The sequence below is a fragment of the Canis lupus genome, chromosome 27, assembly GCF_048164855.1.
Source record: "Canis lupus baileyi chromosome 27, mCanLup2.hap1, whole genome shotgun sequence".
In the NCBI taxonomy this organism is placed as follows: Eukaryota; Metazoa; Chordata; class Mammalia; order Carnivora; family Canidae; genus Canis; species Canis lupus.
In genome coordinates, this window is record NC_132864.1 from 14,292,104 (window position 1) to 14,318,493 (window position 26,390).

At 41.7% G+C, this 26,390-nt stretch overlaps 1 protein-coding gene and 2 long non-coding RNA genes across 6 annotated transcripts in view; 2 read left to right on the plus strand and 1 right to left on the minus strand.

Moving 5' to 3' along the window:
- The first annotated feature begins 9,027 nt into the window (after positions 1-9,027).
- LOC140619275 (uncharacterized) lies at positions 9,028-10,474 on the plus strand. Of its 2 annotated transcripts, XR_012019186.1 has the most exons (3): positions 9,028-9,037; positions 9,157-9,281; positions 10,200-10,474. It is a non-coding gene; the product is annotated as an uncharacterized lncRNA (long non-coding RNA). The 2 variants fall into 2 exon arrangements; XR_012019185.1 differs by lacking the exon at positions 9,028-9,037 and having other exon boundaries at positions 9,044-9,281.
- Positions 10,475-12,913: 2,439 nt separating this feature from the next.
- LOC140619276 (uncharacterized) lies at positions 12,914-21,495 on the minus strand. Its single transcript, XR_012019187.1, has 3 exons — positions 21,357-21,495; positions 15,323-15,441; positions 12,914-14,627 (listed from the first exon to the last, which is right to left on the minus strand). It is a non-coding gene; the product is annotated as an uncharacterized lncRNA (long non-coding RNA).
- ANAPC5 (anaphase promoting complex subunit 5) overlaps positions 14,218-26,390 on the plus strand; it is a 44,150-nt gene continuing 31,977 nt past the window's right edge. For 2 of the 3 annotated variants that reach the window (XR_012019184.1, XM_072802457.1), the window contains exons 1-4: positions 14,218-14,520; positions 18,529-18,608; positions 19,261-19,370; positions 20,239-20,431. Coding sequence is in view for 2 of the 3 variants with exons in the window: in XM_072802457.1 (XP_072658558.1) it covers positions 14,314-14,520; positions 18,529-18,608; positions 19,261-19,370; positions 20,239-20,431 (590 nt within the window). In the remaining variant the exon portion in view is untranslated. The remainder of the gene's footprint in view (positions 14,521-18,528; positions 18,609-19,260; positions 19,371-20,238; positions 20,432-26,390) is intronic. The other variant, XM_072802458.1, reaches the window with a different exon arrangement.

Sequence of the window (26,390 nt, forward strand, 5' to 3'; positions counted from 1 at the left end):
GTATCTCCTTATTTAATGCTTATAATAATCCCTGAGGTTTGTACTGTTTGCATTCCCATTTTATAAACAAGAAAACTGAGGCACAGAGAATTAAGTAATTTGCCCAAAGTCCCGTGATAGTAAGTGGTGGGACCAGGTTCAAACCCAAGCCAGCTGCTTACAGGGCCCACACATCTAACCAGGTTCTGAAAAGTGGTAGATTCACAACAGACATTTCAGAAGGACGGAGATGTTGTATTTCAAACAGGTTAAGAGGAATCTACTATGGCCTGGTTTGCATGGTTCATATACCTAGAATTGGTTCCTATGCAGTGAGAGAAGAATCCTCAGGATTGATTGTCCAAAGAAATGCAGGATTCACAGACTCTTTGTTAATGATATTTAACTGCACTCCATTTGTAATATTCTGCATTTCTGATAACACACTTGCACTCAAGTGACAATTCTGTTTCCTCAGACTGTAAGCATCAAGGTGCAGATCTTAATGTCTGGTTTCTTGCCACCCAATATAGTGCTGTGTTTAAAATTGTTTTTTACCTTGTTGGCCAAGAGGAAACAAGGTAGGAAAAAGGACATAAAGAATCTGGGCTGTATTCTGCTACCAAATAGCTGAGTGACCTCCAGGTCTGGTTTTCCTCAACCTCTAGGCCTTGAGTTAATTATGAAAAGATTACCAGCAAGTAGCTTTTGTTAGAAAATGCAGAGTCATATACTTTGTTTATTGGGGTAAAATTCACATAACATAAAATTCATGATTTTTACTATTTTTATTTATTTTTAAAAGATTTCATTTATTTATTCATGAGAAACACAGAGGCGGGGACATAGGCAGAGGGAGAAGCAGGCTTCCTGTGGGGAGCCTGATGTGGGACTCAATCTCAGGACCCCAGGATCATGACCTGAGCTAAAGGCAGACACTCTACCAGTGGGGCACCCAAGTGCCCCAATTTTTTTACCATTTTAAAGTGTACAATTCAGCAGCATTTAGAATATTCACAATGTTGGGCAACCATCAACACTGTCTGGTTCCAGAACATTTTCATCTGGATATGGAATACCCAGAGCAGCTAAATCCATAGAAATAGAAAGTGGATTAGCAGGGGCTGGGGGGAGGGAAACGAGGAGTAACTGTCTAATAGGCACAGTGTTTCCTTTTGGGGTGATGAAAATGTCACTGAACTATTCACTTAAAATGGTTAATTTCGTGTAATACTAATTTCACCTCAATTTTTTTTAAAAAAGTGGGAGAAAGTAAATGTAGCTTTGTCTAGTCAGAGGCAAAGCACTTCAAATATAGACAGAGATGATACGGATTGGTTAATGGGAAGAACTCCACGTGAGATCCAGCCCGAAGCCCCTGTTCCATCTACCATGCTGTACCCTGAGATTTTAAGAGTGGAGACCAGTTAGGCCATTCATCAGCTTTGTGTGATGGAACCTTCTCAAAGTATGACCAGAGGACTGGCAGGCTCAGCATCATCTGGGAGCTAGGTAGTCTTTCAGAATCCCCCACCGCCCCCAACTACCTGAATCAGAATCTGTATTTTGCCGAGCTTCTCAGGTCATTTGAATGCATCTTAAAATTTGAGAAGCACTCATTAGAATACTAAGGGGGTTCAGGCTATCCTGCTTTTGGCAACCCAATAAACATAACTGGACTTTTCTGCTGAAGATGCATTGTGGCATGATTGCTTGCTGAACTAGTTCCCAGCAGTCTTTTATTAGCATTCTCCCCTGAAGGCGCTGGAAAATTTATCCACCATCAAAAGACTTACCCATTCCTTTTGATGAACTCAGCTTCAGGGAAGAATAAGTCTGGACAATCCAAATCACCTACCAGGGGCTAGGAAAAAGTTGCAGTAGCTTCCAAATCAGCAAGGGAGAGACTGCCTTTGTATATGAGATGTGGCTGAGTATATTCAAGGAATTACATGTTTTAGAGTGCCACTTCTGAAGTGGATTCTAATTGGGTGGTTTTAAAGAGGCTGTTCCTTGGCCTGGAGTACCCTGCCTCTTTGTGATTTGAATCTGTCTGTAGCACTTGCTCAGTATTCCAAACTTGAAAATCAAAAGATAAAAGTCTACACAATGACACTATATTCTTCTAACTAATTTTATGGTAAAAGTTACTTGATTTAACTTTCTGTCAACAAAGAACCAATTGTTGGGGCACCTGGGTGGCTTCAGTGGTTGAGCATCTACCTTTGGCTCAGGGAGTGATCCCCGGGTCCTGGAATCAAGTCTCACATTGGGCTTCCTGCATGGAGCCTGCTTCTCCCTCTGCCTGTGTCTCTGCCTCTCTGTGTGTCTCTCATGAATAAATAAATAAAATCTTAAAAAAAAGAGAGAGAGATACCCAACCATTAACATATTTGACGAATATTTATCATATGACAATTATGTGCCAGATGCTGCTATACAGCAGTGGCCAAAACAAGGGAACTATAACAGGGTGACATAGAAGTTACCGCTGGGTTGTGATATGATAGTCAATTTTATTTTTTTCTGTTTTATCCTTCTTTCGTTTTTCAAGTTTTCTGCAATCATACATTATTTTGATAATTGGAAAAAATACAATGTTATGTAAACATTTTTTAGTAAGTCCAGGGTCAGGGATGCCTGGGTGGCTCAGTGTTTGAGCGTCTGCCTTTGACTCAGGGCATGACCTTGGAGTCCTGGGATCAAGTCCCACATCGGGCTCCCTGCGTGGAGCCTGCTTCTCCCTCTGCCTGTGTCTCTGCCTCTCTCTCTGTGTTTCTCATAAATAAATAAATAAATAAATAAATAAATAAATAAATAAATAACATTTAAAAAAAAAAGTAAGTCCAATGTTGTATCAGTTTATTTATTTTATTTTTTATAGATTTTATTTATTTATACTTGAGAGACCAACTAAGCCACCCAGCCTCCCTTATTACAATTTTTCTACTGTTAAACCTACTTAAGTACTATATATCCTGATCAGGATAACAAGGTTAAGTATTAATATGCACCTGATAAAACAGTTGAACATGGAAATTGACCTTTCTGACTCTTCCTCGTGTATGCAAGAAGGAACCAGAGAGATTTTTCATGTGTGCCTTATGGAAGCCCACCCACATAGTTTGCAATAACACTACACATGTATAAATACACAGATATGCAGTCAAAATGATTGCAAAATGAAATAAGATACACTTCTGAAAAATTAAACTTGAGTCATTTAAAAAATCTTTTTATTTTTAAAAAAATATTTACTTATTCATGAGAGACACAGACTGAGAGAGAGAGAGGTAGAGACACAGGCAGAGAGAGAAGCAGACTCCCCACAAGGAGTCCAACGCAGGACTCTATCCTGGATCCCGGAATCACAACCTGAGCCAAAGGCAGGTGCTCAACTGCTGAGCCACCCAGGCAGCCCTAAAAAATCTTTTTAAAGTATAACTTTGTGGGGGTTACCTGGGTGGCTCAGTCTGTTAAGCGTCTGCCTTCAGCTCAGGTCATGATCCCTGGGTCCTGGGATCAAGTCCTGCATCATGCTCCCTGCTCAGCAGGGAGTCTGCTTCTCCCTCTACCCTTCACCCCCCTTATGATCTCTCTTTCACTCTCTCACTCTTTCAAATAAATAAATCTTTAAAAAAGTATAACTTGGAGTTAAATGTATAATCTAAGAGTGTATATTAATTATATACACTTTATAATTAATACACTTTGTATTAAATGTATAATCTAAAAGTGTATATTGTTTTAAATCGAGGTAAAATACACATAAGAAAATTCACCATTTTAAAATGTGCAATTAAATGGCATTTAGACATTTACTGTGCTGTGTGACCACCACCTCTGTCCAGTTCCAAAATATTTTCATCCCTCCCCCCAAAAAGAGGCCTTGCACCCATTAAGCAGTCACTCCCCTTTCTCTCTACCTCCAGCCCCTGGAAACAACCACTCTGCTTTCATCTCTATGGATTTGCCTATTCTGGATGTTTCATATAAATGGAATCATTTGTGTTCACCTCTGTTACCTTGTGTCATGTTTTCAAGGCTCATCCATGTCCTAACATGTATGTATCAGTTCTTCATTCCTTTTTGTGGATGACTAATATTCCATCACATGGACAGACCACATTGTGTTCATCCATCCACCAGGTGTTGGACATTTGGACTGTAACCGTCTTTTGGCTATTGTGAATGGTGCTGCTGTGAATATTCTATTCGTGTACAAGTTTTACAGGAATGTGTGTTATAATTCTCTTGGCTGTTTACCTAGGAGTGAAACCACTACCCCATATGGTAACTCTATGTTTAGCATTTTGAGGAACTGCCAAACTTTTCCATTCCTGCCAGTCATGCATGAGTGTTCCAGTTTTTCTACATCCTTGCCAACATTTGTTATTGTCTGTCTTTGGTTCTATCCCTCCTAATGGGTGTGAAGTGGAGTCTCATTGTGGTTGCCCCTATTTATGGCTCATCTGAACTAGACTGTGGCTTCCAGGAAGGCCTGAGCTGGATTTGTTTTGCTCATCACTCTTTTACCAGTTTCTGGCTAAGCGCCAGCATGTGCTAGATGACAGCAGACTATGTGATGAATAAGAATCTATAGCCACCATTATTTATGTCCTAGTCCTTCTAGATGTCTCCTCTGGCATTTATAAGTTTTGCTAGGGCTGGTCAGAAACATTGGTAGACATAAAGCAGTTGAGGGAGGCCTGGGTGGCTCAGCGGTTGAGCGTCTGCCTTTGGCTCAGGGCATGATCCTGGGGTCCTAGGGTTGAGTCCTGCATCGGACTCCCCACAGGGAGCCTGCTTCTCCTCTGCCTATGTCTTTGCCTCTCTCTTTTAACTTTTTATATTATTATTATTTTTTAAAGATTTTATTTATTTATTCATGAGAGACACACACACAGAGAAGCAGAGACATAGGCAGAAGAGAAGCAGGCTTCATGCAGGGAGCCCAATGTGGGACTCGATCCTGGCACCCTGGGATCACACCCTGGGCTGAAGGCAGACATTCAACCACTGAGCCACCCAGTGTCACCAAATCTTTTTTTAAAAAAAGAACATAAAGCAGTTGATAAAAGGAATGGTGTTAGAAGTGTTGAAGTTCCTAAATCTAGTTTTCAGTTCATAAATTCATTGCAATAATATTGATATCGGTTTTGGGAGAATTCTAAACTTTCGTTTGCTAATAAAGACATCAGTAATACTCTTGTCTATGAGATATTGACTGGGTTGAACAACAGATTTCCTGAATGCCTGTCCCAAGGGCTACCGTCCTCAAGGGCTGGAGGGTGGGTGTCTAGGTTGTAAGCACATCACATGGATTAGTTCACCTTTAAGACACTCTTAGAACAGATTCATCATTTCTCTGGGACAATGGCTTTCTTCTCTGAAACCTTTCTCTCTCCTTAAAGATGCTCATTCTTTTGCTCATTCATTGACAAAATGAAAATACAGAAGATGTGTTTCCTTCCTGTCTTTCCTTACACACACTGCAAATAAAATACCTGTTCAAAGAACTTAAGATAAACAGGATATTAGAAACTTTCTCTGGCAACTTAATTGCTTTTGTGGTTCAAGGCCATTAAGAGCTTGAATGTAGAGTGGAAGAATCATGCAGTTTTTAAGATTGAGTAATGCTCCGAAGTTCCAGAAACTTATGGGAATGATGACCTCCAGTGCTTTGGCTGGGAAGCATAAAACCACTTTGAATTTTCCAATACACCCGGCTTGACAAGGATCAGTTAATCACTCCCTTAAGCTTTATTTTTTAAAGATTTTATTTATTTATTTATTAATGAGAGAGAGAGAGAGAGGCAGAGACACAGGCAGAGGGAGAAGCAGGCTCCATGCAGGGAGCCTGACCCGGGACTCGATCCCAGGACTCCAGGATCATGCCCTGGGCTGAAGGCAGGTGCTAAACCACTGAGCCACCCGGGGATCTCCTCCCTTAAGCTTTATTTATTTTTATTTATTTATTTATTTATTTATTTATTTATTTATTTATTTATTTATTTATTTTTCCCTTAAGCTTTAGATCAAGTACACACTATATCCTGAACTCTAGTAGAAATAGGCATGTTCTTAGACACTAAATATGACATGCTATGGATCTGTTTCCAATTCGTTCTGATCAATCTCTGAGATTCCAAAGTTAGGTTCTGACTTTGGTTTCTAACATTAGGAAGTTTTATTCACAGCTGGTCACAATATGAAGTGCGATATATTTGGAGGAAAGAAAAAGAATGAAATGCTAAATCTAAAATTATTCAATTTAGGTCATGCTGTGGACTAAATTATGTGTCCCCCAAATTCACCTGATGATGAGCATGTGAAAGTATTTGGAGGTAATTAAGGTATGATGATGTTATGAGGGTGGGGTCCTCACGACAGGATAAGATCCTTCCTTCTAAGAGGAAACACCAGAGAGTTCTCTCTATTTCTGCCATATGAGGACATACTGAGAAGGTGGCCATCTGCGAGCCAAGAAGAGAGCTCTCACCAAAAACTGAATCAGCTGGCATCTTGATCTTGGGCTTCCCAACCTCCAGAACTCAGAAAAAACCCTGTCTATGGCATTTTGTTATGGCAGCCTGAGCGAACTAGATAGCTCATACATCTATTTATATAATTGTTTGGTAAGATTAAAAACACAAAAATCAGATCTATTCCTCTTGGATCCAGTTTTCCCTTTGCCTAAATAACCAAGGTCTAAGTATGGACTCCAAGAGGATGAGAAGGGACTGCTTCTAGTAGATAGCACTTTAGTCCAAATTCTTTCCCTGTATCATCACTTGTCATCATGTGACTTTGTAGCTCCTCTTGCTTAAGAGGCAGAGCCTATTTCCTGACCTGCGCTAGCCTTGAGCCTTATGCTTCAGCTAATAGAATGTGGAGTGAGTACCGATGTGTCCTACCACTGGACTGAGGACTGTAGGGTGTACTTGTCTCTACTTTCTTGCATACATGAAAACATTCTTTGGGGTAGCCTGCTAGAGGAAGAGAGACACATAGAGCCACTCCAGGTGTCCTAGTCACAGCCACTCCAGAACATCCAGTCAGCCAGCCCTGAGATCTGTGATCTAGCTCCAGCAAGATTAACGGAGCTCCTAGCCTACCACCTCAGATGTGTGAGCAAACATGTTTCTTATTCTACGTTGGAAGTTTTATAATTGTTACACAGCATTATTATTGCAGCAGGGAACTATACACTACCACTATTTGGCACTGGATATTCATCAAACATCAGTGATCCAGAAACTCTTGCAAACTAAAACACATGCAATTTTTACAAACCAAGGATTTAACAACCTGCAAAGAAGGAAAAGCAATGAACAAATACAGTTTCTGCTTCTATTACAGAAAGCAGCTATTTCTACTGGAAACTGCCATTTAGTCAAGTATTGAGAGTAAGTCAGGGTATCTTCAAAGAAATGAAAATTATGAGTGTAAAATGTACTCATATACTAATGAAAATTACATAATGTATTTTACCTTTCAATTATTAGCACTAAGAGATATTTGAATTGGGTTCAAGCAAGCAAATGATGATAGTTGAGAGGAGAAGCATAAACTCACCCCCCCCCCCCAGCTAATTCATTTGTTTATTGATTCTTCGAATTGCAGATGGTGATGTTTCCTTTGGATGAAACAAGAGGTCCAGAGACAACTAGAGTTTCTTTCCCCAGAGAATGAGGTCAATTCAGGTCATGAGCTTTGAGAAACTGGAATGTTACCTTGGGTCTAGAAATACTTAGTGATGCTTGCCAGGCTAGTGATCAAGTTTCCTCAGCAGCTCAGTTAATGACTCAGAACTTTCTGTATTAATTGAGCCCTGAGACTCTACATGACTCTCTCAAAGTCGGGGCTCATTTTATTTAATAGGAGATATTTTCTTCTCTCACAGCTGGATTTTCTTGGATTATCAACAGAGATTGTTTACACATGTACACAGGAGACCTGGTTCACACAGTACATTTTCCTTGCTCAGGGCGATCAGAGCAATTATCTACTTCCTCTAACAAGATGTCTTAGAATTGCACAACCACCACAGTTAGGGTTTGTCATTTTCAGAAGTTTTGGAACTGATCAGCAGGTAGAGCATGTGTTCTGTGACACTGCTGGCTTTCCATCTGCTGTGTGAGCTGCAGATGATGTGCTGACACTTAGCTGCTGGAGAGCTACTGCCTAATGAGCAATGGGGAAAATTGGTTCTATTTGGCACACTTCTACTTGGGGTGTACAGTGTTCAGAGATACAGAAAATCATGAGTACAGTCACCCATTACTCAAAATAACTTAAAACATCTTCCATAATTACTCAGTTCTTTCATAGTCATGACATTGCTAATCATGACTCCTGATTAAATAACAAGCTGAGTTCCTGATGCTCATTAAGATGCAGAGGCCACCCTCGTTCATTGCTGGTAGGAATGTGAAGTGGTGGGGCCACTGTGGAAGAGTCTGGCAGTTCCTAAAAAAGTTAAACATAGAGTTACCATATGACCCAGAAATTCCACTACTAGGTATATACCCAAAAGAATTGAAGACATCTGTTCACACAAAAACATGTACGTGAATGCTCACAGCACCATAATTCACAATAGCTAAGTAGTAGAAACAACTTAAATGTCCATTGACAGGTACAGAAAATTAAATGTAGTCTATCTTTACAATGGATTAGTATTCAGCCATGAAAAGGAATGAAGTATTGACATATGCTACAACATGGATGAACCTCAGAAACATTAGGCTAAAATGAAAGAAGCCAACACAAATGGCCACAGATTGTATAGTTTCATTTATATGAAGTGTCCAGAATACACAAATTTATACAGAGAGAAAGAAGTTTAGTGGTTGCCAGGTGTTAGGGTGAGGGGGGACAGTGAGTGCTAATGGGTCTGGGGTTTCATTCTGGGGCCATTAAAATGTTCTGGAATTAGATGTTCTAGAATTAGATGCTTGCTGATTCTTTTCCCATCCAATCCAAACCTTTGATTGTAAATGTGACTATCCCAGATTCTAGGGAAGACTAAGTGGCTGCCTGAACCACAGAACTAGTTAGTTTTCAAAGCCAAGACTAGATCCTGGGGGGGTGGGGGGGTTCTGATTCTCAGGTCAACTTTCCTCTTGTTTCATCAATTGAACACATTTGAATCATATTTTCTCTGATTGGCAGGAGAGTATTTGGTGACTGGGGAAGCAAGGGGGACAGTCACTGAATACCACATAAAATGAGAAAGGCTCAAATACCCACCATTTGCTTCAAAGTGGATGGAACTGGAAGGTATTATGCTGAGTGAAGTAAGTCAATCGGAGAAGGACAAACATTGTATGTTCTCATTCATTTGGGGAATATAAATAATAGTGAAAGGGAATATAAGGGAAGGGAGAAGAAATGTGTGGGAAATATCAGAAAGGGAGACAGAATATAAAGACTCCTAACTCTGGGAGACGAACTAGGGGTGATGGAAGGGGAGGAGGGCGGGGGGTGGGGGTGACTGGGTGATGGGCACTGAGGTGGGCACTTGACGGGATGAGCACTGGGTGTTATTCTGTATGTTGGTAAATTGAACACCAATAAAAAGAAATTTATTATTTTAAAAAAAAGATGAGAAAGGCTCATATAGGAACAAATCAAGGAGCCTGAAGCTTTTTCTGAGGGCTAAACAGGTCTGGCAGGATAAATTGCTTTTAGAATTTTCAATTATAGGGGATCCCTGGGTGGCGCAGTGGTTTGGCGCCTGCCTTTGGCTCAGGGCGTGATCCTGGAGACCCGGGATCGAATCCCACATCAGGCTCCCGGTGCATGGAGCCTGCTTCTCTCTCTGCCTGTGTCTCTGCCTCTCTCTCTCTCTCTCTCTCTCTCAATCTGTGTGTGACTATAGTAAATAAATAAAAAATTTTTTAAAAAAATTTTCAATTATATATTAATAAAGATGATCTTGGTTGCAAGAGCCAAAAACCTTCCTCAATCAAGCTAAAGCAAAAAGCAAACAAACTTTTGTTGCCCCAAACGAAACAAATATTTGCTCATTTTTGTGGTTGGGTGATTATCTGCTAGGAAAGCTGATACAGTAGAAGGATGAGCTGCAAGAACTATGATCTCAAGGTAGAAACAGAAGTCAATGGACCATAGCTGTCTATTTCTTTCTCCCCTCTCATCTACCTCAATTCTGCTTGTTTCTCTTTGCAAATCAGCCTTGTTCTCTCTTCCTACAGGTAGACTTTTTTTCCCCTGGCACCAAGGAATATGGCATCAAAAGCCCTGTTGGCAAACCCAAGACAAAGAGGGAACTTTTTTCTCCACCGTCCATACAGCAAACCTTGGAAAAGGATCTGATTGGCTGTGCCAGAGCCTTATACCTATCTCTATATTCAGAAGGGCATGCTCTGTAATAATTTGCTCAGATCAAAGGCAACACATTTTGGGGGATGATAGTAGAGAATGCTCAACAGACAAAATAAATAAACCTAACTCCACTACCAGTTATAAATCCTTACTTCTTTTATTGACTTGGAGGGCTGCTTTGAAATGTGAAAGGTGAAAAAGATCTGCATTCAGTTTTCATAAAGTAAGGGAGGTCAACCACACATCTATAACAGCATGTTCTTCCTGGTCTCCTGGAGATAGACACTGACTTGTCTCATCAGGGATTTTTTTTTAAGATTTATTTATTTATTTATGAGAGAGAGAGAGAGAGAGAGAGAGAGAGAGGCAGAGACACAGGAGGAGGGAGAAGCAGGCTCCATGCCAGGAGCCCGATGCGGGACTTGATCCCGGGACTCCAGGATCGTGCCCTGGGCCAAAGGCAGGCGCTAAACCGCTGAACCACCCAGGGATCCCCTCATCAGGGATTTTTGACTTGTGACCTATGCCACTTTTTTTTCTCTATGAGGTCAAGTAACTGTTTTATATATTCACTGCTGTATCCCTAAGCACTTAGCACAATGTCTGGCACATAATAGATATTCAAAATTATTTGTGGAGTGAATTTTAAGGATTTGAAGCACACCTGACTCAAAAAAATCTTGGCAATAATGAGCACATACCAGATGCCAGGTGCCTATGTCAGAAATTGAGACTGCAGAGATTGAAAACACAAATCTGACGCCCACCTTTGAGGCACTCACAGTCCATCAGAGGAGCAAACAGAACATACATGTAATAAATGGGGCTTGCACAAAGTGCTATGAAACTGTCACATAACCTTAGAGAAGATGATGGTATAATACATCCCTAAGAGTTAAAGTGTTTTCAGAATTTTAATAGGATTTAAGCATGTTCTTAAAATCAAATATATACAGATGGAAACAGAAGTTGGAACTTCTGTTTCCAACCCAAATGCTGGCAGGTGAAGCTGCGTCAGTGGGTAAAGTAGGGTAAATGGGTGACACAAACTGCCTTTTTAAAAAAGATTTTATTTATTTATTTGAGATATATATATATATATATGTATGTATATACATATATATAGAGAGAGTGTGTGCGCACAAGCTGGGGAGGGCCAGGGGAAGAACCTGCGATCATGACCTGAGCTAAAGGCAGGTGAATCAACTGAGCCATGCAGGCGCCCCTCAGTATGCCTTTACATTAAAAAAGGGGGAGGGGTGCTTACAAAAATAAACTGAGGCAAAGAAGTTATTTGCATAAGACATTTCCTGCGAAAAGTCAGTTTCCCCTTTTACAAATAAGTAAGTTACTGAGATACTGTATGTGATAAAATGTACAGAGTTGTATGTCAAATATATATGTAATTGTGTGTCTCAGGTACACAGAGCTGTGAAGATATAGAATTAAGGGTTTTTATTCCAAGCTATCAATACTTCTTTTCCAGCACAGTAATTTAGTCTGCCTCCTTTCCTGTTTTTGTGAACTAAGGCCATATATTCATTCATTAGTCCTTAAACAAATAGTGATCGAGACACAAAGGCAAGGCACTGGGCACAGTGACTGTGTGTGAGTGTGTAGCCAAAGTTGAATAGTCATGGTTTTTCTTCCAGGGGTCACAGAGACAACTACAGAAGGCAAGTCAATATTCATAATAATCGGGCTACAGATAAGTGTCTTGGGAGAGATACAAATGGATGGAAGGGGAATTGTAAAAAATCAGTTTGAAAATATTGTCTAGGGATTGATTTTGCAGGGCTACGAATGTCAGACTAAAACATCTTGTAGTTTATGGGGCAGGAAACGAAAGTGGTATCACCTCCTATTTCCAGTAAAGATGCAAGGCCACTTGCAACCTGACTTGTCTATCTCCAAATGGCATTTGTGAAATAGAGAAAAAAATGCTTCCTTGGGTATTTTTTTTAAAGATTTATTTTATTTTAAAGATTTTATTTATTTATTCATAAGAGACACACACACACACACACACAGAGGTAGAGATACAGGCAGAGGGAGAAGCAGGCTCCATGCAGGTAGCCCAACGTGGGACCCAATCCCAGATTCCCAGGATCAGGCCCTGGGCTGAAGGCGGCGCTAAACTGCTGAGCCACCCAGGCTGCCCTAAAAATTTATTTATTCATGAAAGACACAGAGAGAGGCAGAGACATAGGCAGAGGGAGAAGCAGGCTCCCTGCGGGGAGCCTGATGTGGAACTCGATCCCAGGACCCCGGGATCACCACCTGGGCCAAAGGCAGACGCTCAACAGCTCAGCCGCTTAGCCATGCAGGTGCTCTCAAATATGAATTTTATTTTTTTAGTATTTTTAGTATTTTTGTATATTTTTTATTGGAGTTCGACTTGCCAACATATAGCATAACACCCAGTGCTCATCCCGTCAAGTGCCCTCCTCAGTGCCCGTCACCCAGTCACTCCCCCAACCCCCCCACCTCCCCTTCCACCACCCCTTGTTCGTTTCCCAGAGTTAGGAGTCTCTCATGTCCTGTCACCCTCTCTGATTTTTCCCACTCATTTTCTCTCCTTTCCCCTATAATCCCTTTCACTATTTTTATATTCCCCAAATGAATGAGACCATATAATGTTTGTCCTTCTCTGACTTACTTCACTCAGCATAATACCCTCCAGTTCCACCCACGTCGAAGCAAATGGTGGGTATTTGTCGTTTCTAATGGCTGAGGAATATTCCATTGTATACATAGACCACATCTTCTTTATCCATTCATCTTTCGATGGACACCGAGGCTCCTTCCACAGTTTGGCTATTGTGGACATTGCTGTTAGAAACATCGGGGTGCAGGTGTCCCGGCGTTTCATTGCATCTGTATCTTTGGGGTAAATCCCCAACAGTGCAACTGCTGGGTCGTAGGGCAGGTCTATTCTTAACTCTTTGAGGAACCTCCACACAGTTTTCCAGAGTGGCTGCACCAGCTCACATTCCCACCAACAGTGCAGGAGTGTTCCCCTTTCTCCACATCCTTCACAAAAGACTTGATCTTTGACCTCTTGGTGATTTTTCTTCTTGCCCATGGCAGCTGTCACTTTTCAGGGATAGCGGTCAATTCCGGCCACCAGAGCATGGCTGTAGGGACGGTCTGAGGTGCCCTCATCACTGTTCTTCAGGATGATCGCTTTTGTCGGAGTAGCTTCCGGCCAGGACCAGCACCACCTTCCGGGGTTTCATGAACTTGCCCATCTCGACCGCAGCCACTCGAGCTTACAGCAGAAAGGAAGCTCAAATACGAATTTTAAAGGTGTAAATTTTCTTCTTCGTGTAAATTTTCTTCTTCTTCTTCTTCTTTTCTTTTTCTCCTTCTTCTTCTTCTTTTTAAGATTTCATTTATTTATTCATTCATGAGAATCTCACAGCGAGAGAGAGAGAGGTGGAGACACAGGCAGAGGGAGAAGCAGGCTCCATGCAGGGAGCCTGACCTGGGACTCGATACCGGGACCCCAGGATCAGGCCCTGGACTCAAGGCGGCGCTAAACCGCTGAGCCACCTGGGCTGCCCCGAATTCTGCTGCTTTTAAACAGAATTGTTTCAAAATTCAATTTTAACTGTTTTTAATTAAACAGATGGGCAGGTCCTCCACCCACCCCAACCTGAGCCATTCAGCCCCAGGCCCCCGAGCATCCATCATCTATCTCCCTTCTACAGTCCGACCCCAAGTCTCCCGGGAACCTAGTTGTTCCGCTGGAGTTTCTGTAGGGGACTCCGTCTTTAAGTGCACCGTCTTTGCCCCGCCCTGCACAGCACCCCCGGACATTCTGATTGGCTGTAGCCTTCCCATGTGCTCTGGTCTGGCTTCTCTGATTGGCCGACGGCTCACCGCGAACAAGGATTACCCGTTTCCTGGGCTACAGCGAGGGTGAGCGGAGGCCTAGGAATCCCGGTAGCTGGCGGGCTTCTGACTTAGTCCGGGGGCGCCATGGCCAGCGTCCACGAGAGCCTCTACTTCAACCCCATGATGACCAATGGGGTCGTGCACGCCAACGTGTTCGGCATCAAGGACTGGGTGACGCCGTATAAGATCGCGGTGCTGGTGCTGCTGAACGAGATGGGCCGTACGGGCGAGGGCGCCGTCAGCCTCATGGAGCGGCGGAGGCTCAACCAGCTGCTCCTGCCGCTGTTGCAGGTGAGCGGCCCCCATCGGCTCCCGCTCATCCAGCATGCCTTTCCTGAGCACATGCTCCGTGCCGGCGGCACGAGTGTTTCTCGGATACTCTTTAAGCTCTGGAGGTCCTCAAAAAAAAAAAAAAAAAAAAGGAGTCAATACCACCTGCTCACAATGAGTACTTACCATCCGTCTGGCAGGTGATTTCCATGCATTTTTTGCAGGTTCCTGTTTGGCTCTAGCATTTATTTAGCTAAGTGATGGGGGGAGGAATTCTTTTCTAAGATCCACCCATCTTTTTTTTTTTTAAGCTTTTATTAAAAAAATAAAGCTTTTATTTATTTATTCATGATAGACACACACAGAGAGAGAAGCAGAGACACAGGCAGAGGGAGAAGCAGACTCCATGCAGGGAGCCTGATGCAGGATTTGATTCCGGGACTCCAGGATCACGCCCTAGGCTAAAGGCAGGCACTAAACCGCTGAGCCACCCAGGGATACCTATCTTTTTTTTTTTAAAGTATTAATTTACTTAACACACACACACACAGAGGCAGAAACGTAGGCAGAGGAAGAAGCAGGCTCCCCGCAGGAAGAAACAGTTAAAATGGGACTTGATCCCAGGACCTTGGGACCACGACCTGAGCCAAAGGCAGATGCTCAGCCACTGAGCCACCCAGGCAACTCCTTCACTCCTGTCTTCTGTAGAAAAGGGGCTACACCAGTCCTGAGCGTTGGAGTCAGGTGAATCGGGGAGGCTCCCAGAGGACCAGAATAAGTAATGGTAATGATCTAAAACTGACAGCCAACCTTGAACACTTACTGTTTGCTAAGCACGTAACGTGTCTCCTTTCATTTCGCAGACTCAGGTGATAGCTTCAGCAGTTACTAGCTGTGTGACTGGGGCAAGTTCCATAACCTACTTGGGTCTCTGTTTTCTCTCTGTAAAATGGGGACAGTAATAGAAACTGTGTTGTAGGATGGCTGTATTAAATTAGAAGACCAGGGCACCTGGGTGGCTCAGTGGTTGACATCTGCCTTCAGCTCAGATCGTGAGGTCCTGGGACCGAGTTCCGCATCAGGGTCCCCACAGGGAGCCTACTTCTCCCTCTGCCTACGTCTCTGCCTGTGTCTCTCATGAATAAATAAAAATCTTAAAAAAAAAAAAAAAAAAAGAAGATCCATGGAAAGCATGTCACAGTTTGTGGCACATAGTAAAGTGCTCAGTGTTAGCTATTGTCATTTGAATGGGGTCTCATAGAGCATATATCTTCTTTTATATTTGTTGTGGTTTTTCTCGTTCATTTGTGTGATTTTATGACTCATGTCTCTCCTCTTCTAAGCTACTATGAGGGCAGTGTTTTATCCTACTTTTGTTCACTCTTGAATCCCCAAAGCTTAGTAGAGTGCCGTAAATAAAAGTGTGGAGTAAGTGATATGGGACATACCCTTTTGTGACAGATGCGTGTATTTAGGTGAATGGGGAGGACTCAGAGGAAGAGGAGAGTTAAGCTGGAACTTGCAGGATGAGCAGCGGTGGCAGAAACAAAGATCTAAGGTCCTGGGCCCCCACATTATCAATATGCTTGATAAACGGCTTTTTAAAAAATGATTTTATTATTTATTTGAGAGAGAGAAAGAGCAAAGGAGAGCGAGAGGAAGAAACCGGTTCCCCACTGAGCAGAGAGCCCCATGCAGGGCGCTATCCCAGGACCCCAGGATCATGACCCAAGCCCAAGACAGATGCTGAACCTACTGAACCACCCAGATGGCCCAGGGACTTTTTTCTTTTCTTTCTTTCCTTCTTCTTCTTCTTTTTTTTTTTTTTTAAAGATTTATTTATTTGAGAGAGAGGGAGAGAGAGCATGTTGAGCAGGGGGAGGGGCAGAAGGAGATTAAGCTCAAGACCTTAAGATCATGACCTGAAACCAGGAGTCTGCTACAGACTGAGCCACCCAGGTGCACCTAAACAGCTTTTTAAAAATATATCACCCAGGGACGCCTGGGTGGCTCAGTGGTTGAACGTCTGCCTTTGGCTCAGTGTGTGATCCTGGAGTCCCGGGATCGAGTCCCACATCGGGCTCCCTGCATGGAGCCTGCTTCTCTCTCTACCTCTCTCTCTGTGTGTCTCTCATGAATAAATAAATTTTAAAAAATCCCACAAAATATTTAAATATATATATACATATATATATATATATATATATATCACCCATATTAATTGGGGGAGAGAAAGAATACTGAGAACACAGAGATTAAGTGGCTTGCCTGGTTGGTTGAATATAAGTAATGGGGTCTTTACTTGTAGCTCCCAGTCTTAGATGCATTACTATTATTATAAGTGTATTTTCCTAGTCCATTATTGAAATAAAAGTCATAATACTGAAAGATTTGGTACTAGAGAAAAGAAACAAAATAGTACTCGTGTTTAACTCACACATCTTTCTGTCTTTGCTCGTGTGTTTTTTTTTTTTTTTTCTGTCTGAAATTCTCCTTTGTGGTTCTTTGGCTAAATACTATGTGATCTAGAAACATTCCCGTCAGACTTCCAATTCCTTTGTTTAAGGTTCGGCTTTACACATTAGTTAATTTTTAAAAAAACTAGTTAATTTTTAATTACTCAACTAATATACAAAGATCATTGTAAAAACTTCAGCTGATACTAAAATTGATGGAGTTATGGTTCTACATGTCATCCAACCCTTTTCCCCTCTCAGAGATTATCACTGTTATGTTTATTCATTCAACTATTTGTGGAGTCACAGGTCAGAACAGATCTTTCTAGACCTTTTGCGAAATCCATGTGTATATAAATAGGTAGATGCATATGAATGTAAGGATAGGTATGTATCCTTTTTATTTAATTTTGCTTAAATTTATTTTTTATTTTTATCTTTTTAAAAGTTTTATTTATTCATGAGAGACACAGAGAGAAGCAGAGACACAGGCAGAGGGAGAATCTGGCTCCCTCTGGGGAGCCTGATGTGGGACTCGATCCCAGGACCCTGGATTCACGACCTGAGCCAAAGGCAGATGCTCAACCACCTAGTCACAGGCGCCCCATAATTTTGCTTAAGTTAAAAAAAATTTTTTTTAAGTAAATAAAATTCTATTCTACAGCTTGCTCCTTTCACTTAACCAGTCTTGGAGATCTTTCCACGTCAGCACATTTGAATAGAGCCACTTCATTCTTTTTTAACAGCTGCATTATATTCCACAATAAGAAAAGAAACAACTCATATTAAATATAAACAACTCCTAATATTAAGTAAATTTACAACATATTATAAGTTATAGATAACTATTGATGGGCTTCTAGATTCTTTTCAGTTTTTCATCATTTCAAACAATGCATGCCAAATATACCTTCCCCAGAATTGAATTGCTTTCCACATCTAAAATTGGCATATATAGTATCAACTTACTCTCTAAAAAAGATCCAGTGTTTAGTTTTAAACCTCAATTGGATTGTATAATCTTGACAGCCAAGGTTGCATACTCTGTCTTTGCTGGTACCTTTTACGGACTTGGGCATATAGTATATCTGCCTACTTTACAAGGTTTTGGGAAGGATCAAATGAGATTGTGAAAAAATAGGATTCCTGTGTTTGAATAATGCTTTCCAGTCTACAAAGCACGTTGCCTTTTCTTACTCTTTCTTTGTCATAAACAAGGGAGATGGTTATGATTGTCTACGTTTTATTGATAAAGGAAACTAGCTTTGCCATGATTACAAAATAATAAAAAGGAACTCCAGGTCCTCAGAATACAGTCTATGCTTTGTTTCCATTTTTAAACCTTTTCCCCAGCTAACCAAGAATGGTTTGCAGATTTGAAGTATTCCTTTAGCGTTTTATTTATTTATTTTTCCTTTCCTTTAGCGTTTTAGATAGTTGTTTTCCTGATTTGAGATTTCACATTTGGAATGATTGTTAAAGCAGAGGGGTTGATAAATGAATTCGTGTTTACAGTATATCATTCTCCAGCTCCTTAAAATTTATCTATGCCCTCCTTGTCTTCTTTACCCAGGGCCCAGATATTACACTGTCTAAACTGTACAAGTTAATTGAAGAATCTTGTCCCCAGCTGGCAAATTCAGTACAGATCAGGTAAGCTTCCTTTCCTTCTGGATATGTGAAAATATGTTTATGTAGATGAAAATTAGAAAAATGTACATGGTAATGAGTTCTCTAAAAATATATCTTTGTTACTCTCCCTTGTTTTTCTATGTACTGTACTTTTTTTTTGAAAAATGGTTAACATTAAACATTCTGTTTCAATTTTTTTTTTAAAGATTTTATTTATTTATTCATGAGAGACAGAGAGAGAGGCAGAGACACAGGCAGAGGGAGAAGCAGGCTCCATGCAGGGAGCCTGACCCGGACTCATCTCTGGTCTCCAGGATCAGGCCCTGGGCTAAAGGTGGCGCTAAACCACTGAGCCACCCAGGCTGCCCTGTTTCAAATTTTATTTTTCTATATGGATCCACCTTGTTCTTCTTAGTCGTTGCAAAGCATTTCATTTTTGCTGGTTGATGTGCTACTTTGACAAATTTTATGATCAAGGATACACGAGCAGTGATGCTTTTTAGAATAAAGAGAGTGACATTCTGGATTGTCAAGTTTGTTTTATGTGTCACCATTTTTATGAATTTCTGAATTGCTCTTAAAATAGATTTATTGGAGATAATTGTGGAATATGAAACATGAGAAGATGTTCAGAGGGACTTCCTAAAATACGCACCTCAATTTTCTCATTCAGAATCAAACTGATGGCTGAAGGCGAATTGAAGGATATGGAACAATTTTTTGATGACCTTTCAGATTCTTTTTCTGGAACTGAACCAGAGGTTCACAAAACGAGTGTAGTAGGTATGAAGCTCTTCTAAGGAGAGCAGAAAATGTTTTCATTGAAATGAGCAGCTTGCTTAATCACATGTATCATTACTCTGCCATATCTGAACAAACACAATGGGGTGTTGGACATGTTTTAATTTATATTTATTGCCTTGCCATTTTGTCCTATGTTTAAGTGACTGTCTTGTGGAAAATCATCTTCTGTTTTGTCTATAATAGTCCAATTATTAGCTCTGGTCCTGGGGGCATTTAGGGTTTCAGAGCTCTTTTTCACAGTTCTCTGGATTCCTTGTCTGCATTGTACGACAGTAAGTCAGGGTCGCCAACTAAACTTTTATGAAAAGAGGTAAGTAAGAATATATTATTGCTATAGCTTATAAAATGAGGGCATACATGAAATTTCTTGAGGCTTGTCTATTAGCTTTCTATCCATGCTCCATCCATTTGGCTTTTTTGCGTGGTAGTTTTTATGTTATTCAGCATCAGCTATTATATTGATCTCCTGTGTGCCAGGCTCTGGACTTAAAAGATAGACAGGGACCTTCTTATGGAGATCACATACTGGTAGGGTGGGGCCAGATGGTAAAAAGTAAACAAATAAATGAAATAATTTCAGATAGTTCCATCAGCCACGAAAAAAACATATTGGATGGGTAAAGATGATGGAGTGTAGGGGGTAGAGGGTGAGGTGAGGACTGAACCCTGAATAAGAAGAGGAAATTAGTTTTGTAAAAGATGGGGGAAGAACATTCTAGGTGGAGGGAATAGCAACTGCAAGTGTCTTCTTTTTGATTCTTTTGAAGGAAGAATTGCAAGAAATAGTTTCCACTTTGTGTAGCCTGGATTTCAGTTAATGCTTCACCTGTGTTTGTCTGTACTGTAGGTTTGTTTCTGCGCCACATGATCTTGGCCTACAGTAAGCTTTCTTTCAGTCAAGTGTTTAAGCTGTACACCGCACTTCAACAGTACTTCCAGAATGGTGAGAAAAAGACAGTGGAGGATGCTGATATGGAACTGACCAATAGAGAGGAGAGTGAAAGAAAAATGGAAAAAGAAGAACTTGATGTATCTATAAGGTAACTTGGGTTTTTCCAATAGGCATCCCTTTCCTGTGAAATAATATAATTATAGGCACAGTAAATCCTCATTCAGAATTCATGTGCTGCCTGCTATGATTTTGCCCCTTCAGATCTAAGAAGTTGACCCATATGGGCTGTATCACTGGGCTCCCTGCCTTCTGATTCCTGATGGGGAGGCACTAAGGGCTAAGAAGAGTGGGGTCAGGCTGTGATCTGCTGGCTCCCTTCCTTCAGGGTCATGGTGGACTGGCTGTTGGGTCACAGCTTCTGTGACCTGGTCCTCTCTGCATTCTTCTGGGGTCTGGGAACTAGGACAATGTCCCAGGCCTGGGGTGTAAGGTACCCCATGGTTACCAGTCCTGGGGACTGTATTGTTCCTTATGGCTTCTCTGTCTCCTGCCCCTAGTTTCACAAGCTCCTTCCAAATCCCACCATTTAAATACGCCATTTGTTTCCTGCTGGGACCCTGACCAGTAGTGTTCCTTATGTCACAGTTGATTCATTCAGTGAAAATGTATGGTGTGCCTATTAAAGTTTAAGCAGTGGGGGACATGGTGCCCCTGTTCACCTAGTTGTTCAAGCTCAAAACTTAGGAGTGTCCTTGGTTTCTCCCGGCAGCCTAGTTGTTCTTCCACAATAGTCTGGACTTAGTTCACTTGTCTGTATCACTACAGCTGCCCCTGCAGCCCCAGCATCAAATCTCTACTTCTATAGCCTCCTTGTTGGCCTCTTTGCCTTCACTCATGTTTCCCTGCAATCTGTTTTTCATGTAGCATCCAAGGGAAACCTCATGAGCGTAAATCATACCATGGCACCCTTCTGCCCCAAACCCTCAGTGACTACTGTTCTTGGAGTTTAGACCCAAATCCAAGCTTTTCATGGCCTCCATGCCTGTGTGATCTGGCCCCATCATCTTCTCTACCTCTTGCTCCTTGCTCTCTGCTTAACTCTCAGCAGTCCAGCTGCTCGGGCTTGGTTTCAGCTTCATGAGTACTCCACACTGCTGTGGGCTTCTGATTTCAGCTCTAGTGTCATCACACAGGCCTTCTGTGACCACATATCTGAAGTAACCACCGTTCCAAATACTTCTGGCTTCTTTAGTTCCTTCATGACTCTCCTCATTAAGTAACTTGTTATGTTTATTGCTTAGTCCTTTGTATCTATGTCTTCTGCCTTGGCACCCCTTTGGATCTAAGACCCTTCTCCATCTTGCTTCATTGCATTTTTACCAGGGCTTAGTTTAGTGCCTGCCTCCTAGAATGTCTGTGAATATGTGCTGGATGAATAAATGAATGCAGAGAATCAACATAGGCAGCCTGTCACCCATACTGGTGAGTGGTCCTGGACATAAAGCAGTTTTTATTGACTTCACTTAGCTATCTCAATTCCCCTCACCTTAACTGTTACCTGGGATCACTTCCCAAATAAACATTGCTACTCTGAGGGAAAAACACACACATGTGTGTACACATGGATAGTATATTCCATATTCCCTGACCTCAAGGGCCCACAGTGTGGCAAGGAAGACTGACATCACAGATCATTATGCTGCAGTGTGCTCAGAGTTTTATCAGCCTCACCTGCTAAGGAGGCTGGCTAAACCACCTCGGGGGTATGGATAGTTCCTGAGAGTGGCCTTTGGTTACAAGATTTGTTTGGCACATGCTGGGTGCATGAGATTATAGTATCATTAAATGCTTCCAAAACCTCACTTACTCAGAATTGCTTATAGATGCCTCTCATCTGGTGGAGAGGTGGCACAGTGTGGGTTTAAGTCTGGCTCTGGTGACAGACTCCTGGCTTTGGGTTCTGGCTCCTCTACTTACTCCCTGTGAGACTCTTGGCCAGTTACCCTCTCTGTGCTTCAGTGTCCTGATTTGCAAAATGAGGCATCATATCACTTCCTCAGGGGGTCATTGTGAGGATTAAACATGAGATCCACTAAAATGAACAGAGCTGTGCCTGGCATGTAGTAAATATCCAACAAATACTGGCTGTTCTTGTTCTCTACTTTCTCTATTGGCTCAGCCTTCTAAGGAGTGCTTCTGGGCTACAGGGTGGTCTTTGCTCTGGCTACTTGATATACTTCAAGTAGCAGAATATCACTTCTTGTGAAATGCTAAAATTCAGACTTATTTTGGTTTGACTTTCTCCTAAATTAATCTGATGTAATTAGGTCTAACTGCATCATTTTATTTTTATCCTGTTCTAAGAGCTCATCTGTGTGTGACCCAGTATATTTATCATGAAGGTATATAGTTTCAGGCCAAATGACTATGTTGTAATGTCACATTGTATGCACTATACTAAAACAAAACAAAACAAGAACAAAAGGGAAAAAAAGGTCTGCAGTGAATTTTGTGCATAAAACTTTTATAAAAAGTCGGGGTGGAGGGACATCTGGGTGGTTCAGTGGTTGAGCGTCTGCCTTTGGCTCAGGATCCTGAGGGTCCTGGGATCGAATCCTGCATCAGGCTCCTTGCATGGAGCTTTCTTCTCCTCCCTCTGCCTATGTCTCTGCCTCTCTCACTCTGTTGGTCTCATGAATAAATAAATAAAATCTTAAAAAAAAAAAAAGTAGAGGTGAAGAATTTGATACCATAAGAACTGAGAATCAAATCACATATATACATTACAATTTTATATCTTCAAAGATAAAACTGGAATGTTTTCCCACCTACAATGTATAGCAGCAGAATGCTCTGCAATGGTTAAAAAATGTATATCAATGTAATATTTCAAACTTTTCTTTTTTTTTAAGATTTTATTTATTTATTCATGAGAGGCACACACAGAGAGAGAGGCAGAGACACACGCAGAGGGAGAAGCAGGCTCCATCCAGGGAGCCCAACGCAGGACTCAATCCCAGGTCTCCAGGATCACACTCCAGGCTGAAGGAGGTGCTAAACTGCTGAGCCACTGGGGCTGCCCTCAATGTAATATTTCATTCATAATTTTCCAGTAAATGACATTTCTGGATAAAAAAAGGTGTATAGTTTTAGAAAATAGTGTACATACAGTAACTGAATTTTGTCATTGAAATTAAGGAGATATATTATTTGTTTTGAGATATACTATTTAAATATTTTTCTAATTAAGTATTACAATTTTTTGTCTACAAAGAAATAACCTTTCTTGTAATAAGATTTCTTTTTATTTTATAGAATATGTTTCAATTAAAAATATATTTACATTTATTTCTTTGTTAAAGAGAAAAATTTCATTTTTTGGTGATCTTTTCTAATATTTTATTGCATTATGAAAAGTTTCACAATTTAGCCCTTTTATTCTTCCTTTCTTTATGTTTTTTCTTTTTTTTTTTTTTAAGTTCTTGGAATGTTTTCAGGTCTCTTTTCTTCATGAAAGTTATTTTTCTTGTCCTAGACATTTGTATTAAAATTAGAAAGGACGGAGGCAGCCCTGGTGGCGCAGCGGCTTAGCGCCACCTGCAGCCCAGGGTGTGATCCAGGAGATCATTTCCCCTTGAATGTTAATTTAGAAGGGAGGGAAGAAATATTCAGGCAACAAATGTTTATCATTTTAAAAAAGTCCAATCACAGAAGAGAGGGCACACTGAAATTGAGCCTCTGCTTTGTTTGCTGGCAGTTGCCAAGTGCCTGCAGTCAGGAGCAGGCTGATAGGATTTGCCTATGTGAGTCTACAGTGGAAGCTACTGGTCTGCAAGCCGCCTGTAATTACAGCTTCCCTGTGCTTCTAAAAGGACCTAACAGGGATCCCTGGGTGGCGCAGCGGTTTGGCGCCTGCCTTTGGCCCAGGGCGCGATCTTGGAGACCCGGGATCGAATCCCATGTCGGGCTCCCGGTGCATGGAGCCTGTTTCTCCCTCTGCCTGTGTCTCTGCCTCTCTCTCTCTCTCTCTCTCTGTGTGACTATCATAAATAAATAAAAGTTTAAAAAATAAAAAAATAAAAGGACCTAACAGAAGTAGAAATTCTCTGGTAATTCTTCACTTGCCAGTGATTTAATATAAATCTCCCAAATTCCTGAATTTATTCAACAAATACTTACCAAGTGCTTCCTGTGTACCCGGCACCATGTTTCAGTGCTGTGTTGTCAGCCAAGAGGAGGAGGCCCTGTCCTCCTGGAGTCTTGTGGGGAGGGTCAGATAAGAGAGAGGCCGTTGGTAAGTAATGTAGTTTCAGAGTAAGTCTGTGCCGTTGAAAGGAAATGGGACCCAGGGGTAGAGGGACTGGGGTTTTGGCTGGAGAGGGGCCAGGTGGAGAGGGAGCCAGGTGATGAAGGAGCCGGGAGGAAATGCCAGAACGCACGGCACACACACAGCTTCCACGACGGGACAAGCCGCCATGTTGGAGGCACAGACAAAACATTGTGGCTTCGGGAGAGGGGCTGCTTCACGCCCTCTGGTCACATCCTTCAGAAGGGTGGTGTCCTTGCTTCCTCCTCGGATGTCTGGTAACTGTTCCTGCCCCAGTCCCTCGTCTCCCCTACTTCTGTCAATACTCTGCTCAGAAACCTCCAAGGATTCCACAGTCTCCCCACTAGGTGTTCAAGACCTTCCATAGTTGACTCTTTCTCTTTCTTTTCTTTCTTTTCTTTTTCTTTTTCTTTCTTTCTTTCTTTCTTTCTTTCTTTCTTTCTTTCTTTCTTTCTTTCTTTCTTTCTTTCTTTCTTTCTTTCTTTCTTTCTTTCTTTCTTTCTTTCTTTCTTTCTTTCTTTCTTTCTTTCTTTCTTTCTTCTTTTCCTTCCTTCCTTCCTTCCTTCCTTCCTTCCTTCCTTCCTTCCTTTTCTTCTTTCTCTTCTTTCTTTCTTTCTTTCTTTCTTTCTTTCTTTCTTTCTTTCTTTCTTTCTTCTTTCAGAATTTTATTTGAGAGAAAGCATAAGCTGGGGGAGGGGCAGAGGGAGAGGGAGTAGCAGGCTCCCCACTGAGCAGGGAGCCCTACTAGGGGTTCATTCGCAGATCATGACCTGAGCTGAAGGCAGACACTTAACTGACTGAACCACCCAGGAGCCCCACCGCTGACCTCTCTGACCTTAGTTCAGTTTCTCAGCTTGGATCCCTTGCCTCAGGCCGTCTAGGGTCTCATCTTTTGTTTTCCTTTCCTGGAATGCCTTCTTCCTTATCATTTTTTCTGCTCCTTCCCAACTTGCAAGGGATTACCCCATTTCTCAGTGCAGAGTCATATTCACATTTGGCATTTATCACTTACTGTCATCTTCTCACCTGGGCTGGTCTTAGCCTTCCCCAGGACTTGTAAGCCTATTAACACATTGTATGTCCTCCAGGACCTAGACTGGAGTTTTATGCATTGCGAGTATTCAGAAACAACAACAATCCTCTGTTGGTTGATCTCATATTTTAAAATTTTCAATTACAGTGGTAGATTAAAGCCCCTTAGAGTAATCTCCAGACTTCTGAGAATCTGACAGATGCCATGTACTGGGTCCGTATTAGAAATGCACATCTTGGGATCCCTGGGTGGCGCAGCGGTTTGGCGCCTGCCTTTGGCCCAGGGCGCGATCCTGGAGACCCAGGATCGAATCCCACATCGGGCTCCCGGTGCATGGAGCCTGCTTCTCCCTCTGCCTGTGTCTCTGCCTCTCTCTCTCTCTCTGTAACTATCATAAATAAATAAAAAAAAAAAATTAAAAAAAAAAAAAAAAAGAAATGCACATCTTTGCCAACTTTTTTTTTTTTTTAAACATTTTATTTGTTTATTTATGAGAGACATAGAAAGAGAGGCAAAGACACAGGCAGAGAGAGGAGAAGCAGGCTCCATGCAAGGAGCCGAATGTGGGACTCAATCCCAGGACTCCAGAATCACACCTTGGGCTGAAGGCAGGTGCTAAACCACTGAGCCACCCAGGGAACCCCAGTACATGGACTTCTTAAAGCCCATTCATGGACCCAGCTTAGATGTCGTTGATTTACATCAGTAGTAAGTCTAAATTTCTGTCTCAGCAACTAGTAGGATTTA